The sequence below is a fragment of the Pteropus vampyrus genome, unplaced genomic scaffold (genome assembly GCF_000151845.1).
Source record: "Pteropus vampyrus isolate Shadow unplaced genomic scaffold, Pvam_2.0 Scaffold216, whole genome shotgun sequence".
Lineage (NCBI taxonomy): Eukaryota > Metazoa > Chordata > Mammalia > Chiroptera > Pteropodidae > Pteropus > Pteropus vampyrus.
The window spans coordinates 1,398,289-1,409,799 of NW_011888997.1; the positions used below are offsets into that span (position 1 = coordinate 1,398,289).

Below are 11,511 nucleotides of genomic sequence, written 5' to 3' on the forward strand. Positions count from 1 at the left end.
TTCTCCCCCAGTTGTCTGAGGATCTTTTAAGGATGACTGTGTTTTGCTCAGTCCTTATTCACAGTGCTTGACTCAAAGTGTATGCTCAATACATGTTGGTTAATTAAATGGATGATTTCTTTTTCAAGTTGAGAATAATAAAAAGAACATACATTCTCTTTTATTGAGAAAGTAAAGATGGAAGATAGGTAGTCTGCACAGATGTTTCCAAATACCATCTGTTTGTAGTATGAGGGGTCTCATGTAGGGGCATAAGTGACATGGTATAAAACAGACAGGGTTAATGACTTTCCCAGGAAGCTGCTATGAAGCCATGTGTCTCTCCCTCTTGTTTCTATAATATGAGGGAGCTTAGTGATTACATTTTGACTTGCATAAATTGTAGAGGGCATGATTTGGCAACCAAAAGACCTAGTTTTATTACTTTTCCTATGCCTTTGATGATGCCATTCAACATTTTTGGTTTATTCTTGGTCATCTGCAGACTGAGAGTTTAGAATTAAGTCAGTTATTTTCAAGCTTATAAAAACTGTAAAACCATTTTTTTAAGTTCCAAATTTCATGCATAAGGCCAACAAATGAAAAGAGTTACTCTGATAGGCCATTGAGGATTTTCTGTGACGTCTATCCTCTGCAGTTGTCCCTTGAAGGCTTTGTGAGTGTACAAATTATTTGAACAATAATCTCTAAATTCTTTTTCAGTTCTCATTCAGTTATTATTATTCATTAGACTTTTTTTTGTTTTTGTTTTTGTTTTTGTTTTATTGGCATGAGGTGCACTAACGGAGAACATTCTCCATGTTGGTAGAGCTAATATTCAGCTGGTGGGCTCTGGTATCGGTGTACTAGTTGTTTATGACCAATGTTCTTTCTAATTACTCTAATGTCTAATTCTGCCGATTGACTGATGCCCATTTCATACTGGTTGTTAAATATTTGCACAGTACTCTGGTCTAGCTAATGCCATAATGTGTAGATGTAGAAAAGGAAAAATTACATATTGACTTTTTTTTTCTTCTCTTCCTTCTTTTTCTTTTCAAACTTAATTTTTATTTGTTCCTCTTTATTATAATCTTCAGAAGTTGAAATCATACCTCAATGTTTACATTAGTATATTTTGTAAATGAGTATACTTCAAATACTGATTTTTGTTCAAATTTTGTTCCTTAAAGTAAAACAAATCTTTGCTTCAACAGTTAGCTTGACTAATAAAAGGCTAAGTAAAACTATTGTTAATTACTTTTCTAATCATTTTTTTCTGATACCCAGTCCCTAATATGCATATGAAATAAATAATTTTGTAATTCTCAGGTTACTTATGATAATATGGACAACAGTGGATAATGTAAAATTTTTTGATAAATTATTTAAACATATAAATTATACTATCATAAAATGCTACCTAGGAAATTATGTGTTGCTTTTTCTTACATTTCAGAAGTAGTATTCACATTGTTTACAATTTTTTGCTGTATATATACAATATGAATTTGAAAATAGTTCGTTACCAGAGTAACTCAGTAGAAGGTGATCATAACAATGCTTGTAAGTAATGCTTTTTAACAAACATAACAAATACTTTTAAAATAAAAACACATGTTGTACCATAAATTTTGGACAATGTGGTTTCTACTATAATCGCATATTGGTAAAATGGAATAATTTAGACATGTTCCTGATATTCATCTAGTAATACTTGAGGATGAAATAGTTAAATTTAAAATTTTGCATTATTTTCCACTTTTGTTTTTTTTTTTAGAGAAACTTATTTAGAGTCTCTGGGGTTTTTTTTGTATACATATTTCATTTTGAAATTAAGTGGTAATGCAGTTTGATATTTTGTTAAATTCTTATATTCAAATATATTTGCACAGCTCATCAGTGGTGTCCAGTTGCCTCCCAGTAGTCATTCATCATCTAACAAAGCTGACACATTAGTGATTATAGAAATTTTTGGTGTTCCATATGATCAAATGAAACAGCAGACCCGTGTAATTAAAAGAAATGGTGAGCTTCTAATACATTTTATTGAACTTCTGTTAGACTTTTTGTTGGAAAGTTTAAAAATTATATGTTGATAGAGTTTTAATATATATTTGTTATTCATAAGATAAAGGATTTGCATTATGTTCAAGATGCAGCAAAAATAACTTGATAATGATTTAATGCATTATTTAGATACATTTTCAGATTACAGATACAAAAATTTATCTGACTTGAACAATTACTACTTTTTTTTCACTTTTCCCTACTTTTTATGTTTTCAACAATATCATTGAATTAAGAGAGGCATTTTGATGGCTGCAAAACTTCTTAGCTTCTAGTCTCTGTGTAAAATAAAGAACTTATGATTATTCTGATACAGCATGTTACACATTCTTCACTGCTCAAGTTATTTTAGATAAATGTCTGTGGCTTCTGACTCAGGCTAAAGATACCATAGAAACCTACTCATACAATGTTTGGATTCATAATTCATTCATTGTTGCTAGAGGGAAATGTAGGAAAGGAAGAAATGACTCTGGTAAGATTTCAGTATTCTAGTATCCCATCATATTTTATGTAATACAGTACTGAAGTTGTCATTTCTTCTCTTAGATTGAAATCATTAAGGAAATTCGAAAAGTGTAGATTCCTGGGATTAACCCTTAGTCAAGATCACCTTGGGGGAGATCTTGGAACTGATTTTTGAGTCTAGAATCTTCTTTGAGTGGATATTCCCAAAAGTATAGTGAACTCCATTTCAGAGTCTAGAAATATGCTCCAGGCTAAATGGCATAGACAGAGAAGTAGGTGATATTTTATTAGTCTTTTTTTCCGGGGGTGATAATCCTCTATAATATTCACCAGCTCCCCCTGCTCCCCACCCCAGCAGTACTCCTCTAGCATGACCCCTAGTGCAAAAGGCATGGAAAAAAGATTTGAGAAGTTTTGCTTCCTCATCCTGTGTTATCAGTGGGAAAGAATATTGGTGATGACTTACTGCCTAATTGGCACCCCTTAGAGCTGAAGGCACATTATTCTGGCAGTGTCTGCTAATGATGACTGCTAATATCAGGAAGCTTTTAGTAACCTGTCTCTGTTCTCTCTTGCCATCTTACTTGAATCTTCATGGCAAATCGCACAGAACATTTATCTATTCAATACCTTCCTTATAATACTATGATATTCCATTTTTTGTTTTTGTTTTTTGTTTTTGTTTTTTGGGGGGAATATCCCTGCAGAAATTCAATTATTTCCATCCAACATCACTGAGCCCATTATTGAAAGCCTGGTGCTAAGTATCAAGAAGCTTAAAATCTGTTTATTAAATTATTATGTATTATTATGTATGTCTAACTAAATATTATGGATAGTTTATAGTTCAATATGGGAGATGAGATTCAAGTAAAACTATTATGATAAAGAGTTATTAGTGCTTATTAAGGAAAATACAAAGAATTGTAGTGAAGGGCAAATTTGGAGATAGTTCTAGGAGAATGAGTATAATTTTTTACAGAGACTGGAGATAAGAGCATTTAAGGCAAAAGGAATAATATGAGTGCTAAAACATGGAGAAGACAAAATTTAAACATGTTAGAGAAAAGTAAATAAGTTTAAGGTGAGTGGAATACAGATTACTTAAGAAAGATTAGTGTGAGATGAAATAAAAGTTATATTGGGGATAGTCATGGAAAATCATGAAAGCTTTGATAAGATGTTAGGAACTTTCTCTTCTGTAGAAAATGAATAAAATTAAAAAATTTGAACAGGGATATAACACTAACAGAGTTGAGCTTTAGGGAGATTGTTTCTGCAGATTAGATAAGAAAAAGTATATGAGAGGGAAATGAGAAATACAAAATAGAGTCAGGATATGATTTCACAGAAGATGTAGAAATCAGGTCATAAAGGACTGTGGCATCAGAAAATGAATGGAGGATGTATGTTAGGAAGACTAGCAAAAGTTTAGATAGCTGGACAAGAGGGATTCTAAGAGGGCTTAGCTACTAGGTTAACAGTAGTGTAATAAAAGACATGAGAGTCTGGGAGAAAAAAAGATCACATTAGGATAAGTTGTGAAAGTAATTATTTTTGGTTATGCTAGGGAAAACTATTCATAATGATCAAATTTGCTATTCAGTTTTACTGTTTTTTGACAACTAAAAGGACTTTCTCATATAACATATATGATTTTGCGTGTTTGTATGTGCATGCAAGAGAGAGATCAGTATAAGAATTTTTTGCAGATATTTTGCAGTGTCTATAAAGAATCAACTCTTAAAACTGCTTCTGTACTTCATGAAATTATTTCTCTTCTTAGGGCAAGGTAATACCATCATTATTTCATCCTGAATCAATTAGTTTAATATTTTTGTAGACATGGACTGCATCCTGGAGTTCTGTCCAGTAAATGTACACTTGTGAACACAGATGCACCATAGAAAAGATAGATAAAGTGTAATTAGCCACAAATTCTTCAGTGCTTCTGGAAATGTAACTCAAAAAACAAAAGCTGGGGAAAAAAAAAGCTATTGACATAGCAGGCATAGCATTTCCTGTGTTTGTGAAAACCAATATATATTATTTATCTCAGGACTTCTGAGTTTTTATTAAGTACGTTATATTTGATCTGGATGTGAGTTTCCTGATTCCATTAAATTATGCTTAAATATTGGATGATTTGGGTTACATTGTGACACAATTTGGATTTCTCTTTTGTTAAGAGATTTTTATTTGGGATGATCTATTTTGCTGGAGTCCTAAATTACTCATCACCTTTGGATTTTAAAAACGAGCACTTAGTCACAAGAAAGGTCAAGAGCTGGCTTTAGAGCACTCATTATCTAGCTTTCAATCCAACAACTAAAGCTAGATTATGAGCTCTACTCATAATAGGACCTGCTATAAAAAAATGATGTTACTTCTTCATGTCCCAACTTCTCTGTTAATGAAATTGCATAATGATTAAACATTTCTGCTCTGACATTAGACTCTATTTCTTTGAATTTCTGCCCACCATTAATGACTAGGTAAAGGCAATATACTTTATCTTAGGAAGTTATGTGGCATCTTTTTGGTTCAGTTTTTTCATATGTAAATGTGGAGAGTAATAACCCTGATATGGTTGTCGTGAGGATTAAATGAGATTATCTATTTCAACTTCTTAGAATACCACCCAGCAATAGTAAACACCCAATAAATATTGTTATTGTCAATATTATTTTCTTAATGGGTGCATTAAAAACTGAAGCTATTATTATTAAAAACAAGCTATTATTATTGAAGTGTTGAAAAGAAAAATTTTGGAGAGCAGGTATTATGCATATTTCCCTAGAAATAGTGTCTATGATTCTTTGATACTATCTATTCCTTTATGTTTCAGCTTTTAGTCCAAGATGGAATGAAACATTCACATTTGTTATTCAGGTGCCAGAACTGGCATTGATACGTTTTGTTGTGGAAAATCAAAATTTTTTAACAGGAAATGAATTTCTTGGGCAATATACTTTACCAGTTCTATGCATGAGCAAAGGTAATATTCCTAAAAGTAAGATGATTGTGCTGACATTTAAATGTAACTTGAGTTTACCAAAGACAAACTTTGATAGAACAAATAGCTCTCTCTATCCATGACAGCCATGTAAAGGGAATTTTATGTATTGACACACATGTTTTTTTCTCAGTGGAATTATAGAAATGTGTTCTCATATGGAATGTGAGATTGGGGTGCAGAATCTCTAAGAAGACTAATCCAACAAACTTGGCATGTATGAGCATTTCTTTACTGGCTCATAGTTTTTTTGTTTCAATTAAGAATAGTCACAACTATCATAAAGAAATGAAGGACGGGAATCGAAGAGAAGGGAGAGGCAGTGACTCATTTTTTCCACCTGAGGAGAAGAGACTGCTAGCCCAAGACTATTCTTTCTTGACTCTTTTCAGGGCTGCCTTTATGTTGCAGTCACCTTGCGGGGTGATTTACACTGTACTCCCAATTACCTTGTCTCAAAATGTTTACTTTTCTGACACCATCTGAGAGGTACCTAGGAAACAGAGTCCGAAGCAGAAGGGTGGTGGCTAATTTTGGAGAAGCTGCACTTTGAGGAAGGAGAAGCATGAGCTATGTTCTCAGTTAAGAGGAAGTCAGAATAGAAACTTAAATATTTTATTTTTTTTTTGTGGAAAACTAATATATAAGATGAATATAACTACGTAGTTTTTAGCTTGTGCTCATTAAAGATATTTTTTTTCTCAGTAGCACTATCAGGGCCATTGGTGATTAATTGATTATTATTGTTCTAATGAGATCTGATTTCTTTTGCAGGTTACCGCCATGTTCCTCTGTTTTCCAAATTTGGTCAGAGTCTTGAGCCTGCTTCACTGTTTACTTATATTTGGTATGTCAGATAGCAACTAATAGTACCTGACATTATCAGCTGTACATCACAATAAAACAGCCAAAATAAATGTTCAGATATGTTTTCCTTTTTTAAACATAGAGCAAAATAATTATTTACAAAGACAGAAATATTGAGAGAATTCAGTTGTAAATATGCAAAACAGAGCATTGGTAAAAAGAAAACAAATTCCAGGGGATTCCTGACCCAGTTTGGTATTCTCTTAAGTTTCTCCTGCCCCTCTACTGCTGAGGCTGCTCTTTCGACTGGCTTGTATCTTTTTTTTTTTTCATTTTAAAAATTCTTTTATATTAGTTTTGGGTACATAGTACAATGGTTAGACATTTATATAATTTATGAAGTGATCCCTCTGATTACTCTAGCACCTATCTGGCTCTACACACAGCCATTACAATAATATTGATTATATTCCTTGTGCCAGACTTTACATCCCTGTGACTGTTTTGTAACTACTAATTTGCACTTCTTCATCTCTCCACCATTTTTACCTCTAACCTCTCTCCTTTCTGGCAATCACCACTTTGTTCTCTGTATCTGTGAGTTTGTTTATGTTTAGTTTTTTCATTACTTTCATTCCTTAGATTTTGCATATAAGTGAAATCATATGGTATTTATCTTTCTCTGACATTTCACTCAGCATAATATCCTCTAGGTCCTTCCATGTTGTTGCAAATTGTAAGATTTCATTTTTTATGGTTGAGTAATATTCCATTGTATATATGAACCATAAATTCTTTATCTAGTTGTCTACTGATGGACATAAGATATGGTTCCATATCTTAGCTATTGTGAATAGTGCCACCGTGAACATAGGAATGCATAGATCTTTATGAATTAGTGTTTTGGTTTTCTTTGGATAAATACATAGAAGTGCAATTGCTAAGTCAAATGGTAGATCCATTTTAAATTTTTTGAGGATTTTCCAAACTTTTCCATAGTGCCTGTACCAATTTGCAATCCTACCAACAGTGTACGAGCATTCCCTTTTCTTCAGATCCTCACCGATATTTGTGGTTTTTTGAATTATTAATGATAGCCATTCTGACAGGTGTAAAGTGATACCTCATTGTGGTTTTAATTTGTATTTCTCTGATTAGTTATGTCAGGCATCTTTTCATATGTTTACTGGCCATCTGTATTTCCTAATTGGAGAAATGCCTGTTTAGGCCTTCTGCCCATTTTTAAATTGGATCGTTTATTTTTTGTTGTTGTGTGAGTTCTTTATGTATTTTGAATATTAGCCCCTTATCAGATGTATCACAGGCAAATATCTTTTCCCATTCGGTAGGTTGTATTTTTGTTTTTTTTTGATGATTTCCTTTGCTGTGCAAAAACTTTTTGGTTTTATGTAGTCCTATTTATTTTTTCCTTTGTTTCCCTTGCCCAAGGAGATATATCATAAAAAAAATTACTAATAGCAATATCAGAGAGTTTATTGCCTATGTTTTCTTCTAGAAGTTTTATGGCTTGGGGTCTCACATTTAAGTCTTTAATTCATTTTGAGTTTATTCTTGTATATGGTGTAAGAAGGTAGTTCAGTTTCATTTTGTTTTCATATATCTGTTCAATTTTCCTAAAACCATTTGTTGAAGAGATTGTCTTCACCCCCATTGTATATTCTTCCTCCTTTGTCATAGATTAAATGACCATATAAGCATGGATTTATTTCTGGGCTCTCTATTCTATTCCATTGATCCATGCATCTGTTTTTATGCCAGTACCATGCTGTTTTGATTCCCATAGACTTATAGTATAGTTTGATATCAGATATTGTGATACCTCCAAATTTGTTCTTTCTTAAGATTACTGTTTCTGTTGGAATCTTTTATGATTTTATGTAAATTTTTGGATTATTTTTTCTAGTTCTCTGAAAAATGCCATTGATATTTTGATAGAAACTGCATCGATTCTATAGATTACTTTGGGTAGTATGGTCATTTTAACAATGTTGATTCTTCCCACCCATGAGTACAGTATACGATTCCATTTATTTTTATCTTCTTTAATTTCTTTTTTCAATGATTTATAATTTTCCAAAAACATCTTTGCTTCCTTAGGTAATTTGATTCCTAGGTATTTTATTGTTTTTCATGCAGTTGTAAATGGGATTGTTTTCTCAATTTCTCTTTCTGAAAGTTCATCACTGGTGTATAAAAATGTCACTGACTTCTGAATATTAATTTTGCATCCTGCTACTTTATTGAATTCATTGAACAGTTGTAACAGTTTTCTGGTGGAATCCTTAGTGTTCTATATATATAGTATCATGTCATCTGCAAATGATGACAGTTTTACATCTTCCTTTCCAATTTGGATGCCTTTTATTTCTCTTTGTTGTCCGATTGCTATAATTAGAACTTCTGGTACTATGTTGAATAGAAGTGGTGAAAATGGGCATCCTTGTCTTGTTCCTGATCTTAAGGAAAATGCTTCTAGCTTATCCCAATTGAATGTGATGTTAGCTGTAGGTTTGTCATATATGGCATTTATTATGTTGAGATATATTCCCTCTATTCCCACTTTGCTGAGAGTTTTTATCATAAATGAGTGCTGGATTTTGTCGAATGCTTTTTCTGCATCTATTGATATGATCATATGATTTTTATCTTTCAATTTATTAATGTGGTGTGTCACATTAATTGATTCACGAATACTGAACCATCCCAGGAATAAATCCAACTTGATCATGGTCTATGACTCTGAGTGTATTGCTGAATTCGGTTTGCTAATATTTTGTTGAAGATTTTTACATTAATGTTCATCAGGGATATTGGCCTATACACAGTTTTCCTTTCTTGTAATGTCTTTGTTTGTTTTTGGAATCAGTGTAATGGTGGGCTTGTAAAAGGATTTAGGGAGCCTTCTCTCCTCTTGAATTTTTTGGAATAGTTTGAGAAGATAGATGTTAATTCTTTGAATGTTTGGTAAAATTCACCTATGAAGCCATCTGGTCCAGGACACTTGTTTTTGGAAGTTTTTTGATTACTGATTTGGTTTTGGTAATAATTGGTCAGTTCAGATTTTGTTTCTTCTTGACTCAGCCTTGGGAGAGTGTATGTTTCTAGGGATGTGTCCATTTCTTCCAGATTGTCCAATTTGTCGGCATATAATTGCTCATAGTATTTTCATATGATCGTATGTATTTCTGTGGAGTCTGTAGTTACTTCTCTTTTATTACTGATTTTATTTATTTGGGTCCTCTCTCTTTTTTTCTTGATGAGTCTGGTTAAGGTTTATCAATTTTGTTTATCTTTTCAAAGAACCAGCTCTTAGTTTCATTGATCTTTATATTGTTTTTCTAGACTCTATTTTATCTATTTATTTGTTTAAATTTATTTATTTAATTGAATAAATGATTAAAAAATTTTTCCCACATCTACCTCCCCCACTCCCCCTGCTTTCCCCTACTCTCTGGTAACCACTAGTTCATTGTCCATGTCCATGAGTCTCTGTTTGTTAGTCCTGTTCATTTGTTGCTTTTAGGTTTATATCCCATATATAAGTGATATCATGTGATTTTTAACTTTTTCTGTCTGGCTTATTTTGCTTGGTATGATTATTTCAAGGTCCATCCATGTTGTTGCAAGCGGTAGTATTTCATCTCTTCTTATGGCTGAGTAATATTCCATTGTGTATATGTAACACAGCTTCTTTAGCCAATCATCTATTGTAGGACACTTTGGTTGCTTCCATGTCCTGGCCACTGTGAATAATGCTGCTATGAACATGGGTGTGCAAATATCTTTTCAGATAATGAGTTTTCAAGTCTTTGGGGTAAATACCCAGTAGAGGGATTGCTGGATCATATAGTAGATCAATTGTTAGGTTTTTGAGGAACCTCCATACTGTTTTCCATAGTGGCTGTACCAATTTGCAGTCTCACCAGCAGTGCATGAGGGTTCCTCTTTCTCCACATCCTCTCCAGCATTTGTTATTGTCCTATTGATTATAGCTGTTTTAACAGGTGTGAGATGATATCTCATTGTGGTTTTGATTTGCATTTCCCAAATAGCTAGCAATGTTGAGCATCTTTTCATATATTTGTTGACAATTTGTATGTCCTCTAGGGAGAAGTGTCTGTTCGGGTCCTCTGCCCAATTTTTGTCTGGATCATTTGTTTTTTTGTTGTTATTGAGTCATATGAGTACTTTGTATATTTTGGATATTAGGCCCTTATCGGAGGCATTGCTTGCAAATATATTTTCTCATTTAGATGGCTGTCTCTTTACCTTGTTGACGATTCCTTTTGCTGAGCAGAAGTGTTTTAGTTTGATGTTGTCTCATTCATTTATTTTAGCTTTGACTTCCCTTGCCTTTGAGGTCAAATTCATAAAATCCTCTTTATGTCCAAGGTCCTTGAGTTTAGTTCCTATGTTTTCTTCTATGCATTTTATTGTTTCAGGTTTTATATTCAGGTTCTTAATCCATTTTGAGTTCATTTTGGTGGGTGGTGATAGACAACAGTCGAGTTTCATTCTTTTGCATATGGCTTTCCAGTTTTCCCAGCACTACTTATTAAAGAGGCTTTCCTTTCTCCACTGTATGTTTTTGGCTTTTTTTTGTTGAAAATTATTTGCCCATATAAATATGGGTTTACTTCTGGACTCTCGATTCTGTTCCACTGGTCCATGGTTCTGTTTTTCTGCCAATACCATGCTGTTTTGATTACTGTCACTTTGTAGTATAATTTGAAGTCAAGCTGAGTGATGCCTCCAGCCTCATTCTTTTTTCTCAGGATGGCTTTGGCAATTCAGAGTCCTTCGTGCTTCCATACAAATCCGATGATTTTTTTGTTCCATTTCTTTAAAAAATGCTGATGGAATTTTTGATGGGGATTGCATTAAATCTGTATAATGCTTTAGGTAATAAAGTCATTTTAACTATGTTGATTCTTCCAATCCAAGAACACAGAATATCTTTTCATTTCTTTGTATCTCCTTCAATTTCTTTTAACAGTGTCTTGTAGTTTTTATTATATAGGTCCTTCACATGTTTCGTTAGACTTATTCCTAGGTATTTTATTCTTTTTGTTGCAATCGCAAAAGGAATTATTTTTTCTAATTCTTTTTCTGACACTTCATTATTAGAATATAGGAACACTATGGATTTT

At 32.8% G+C, this 11,511-nt stretch overlaps 1 protein-coding gene across 1 annotated transcript in view; it reads left to right on the forward strand.

Annotated features, from left to right (window-relative positions):
• PLCZ1 (phospholipase C zeta 1) overlaps window positions 1-6,393 on the forward strand; it is a 39,237-nt gene extending 32,844 nt beyond the window's left edge. The window contains exons 11-13 of the mRNA XM_011372933.2: window positions 1,875-2,007; window positions 5,366-5,515; window positions 6,308-6,393. Coding sequence (XP_011371235.2) covers window positions 1,875-2,007; window positions 5,366-5,515; window positions 6,308-6,393 — 369 coding nt within the window. The remainder of the gene's footprint in view (window positions 1-1,874; window positions 2,008-5,365; window positions 5,516-6,307) is intronic.
• The last annotated feature ends 5,118 nt before the right edge of the window (window positions 6,394-11,511 follow it).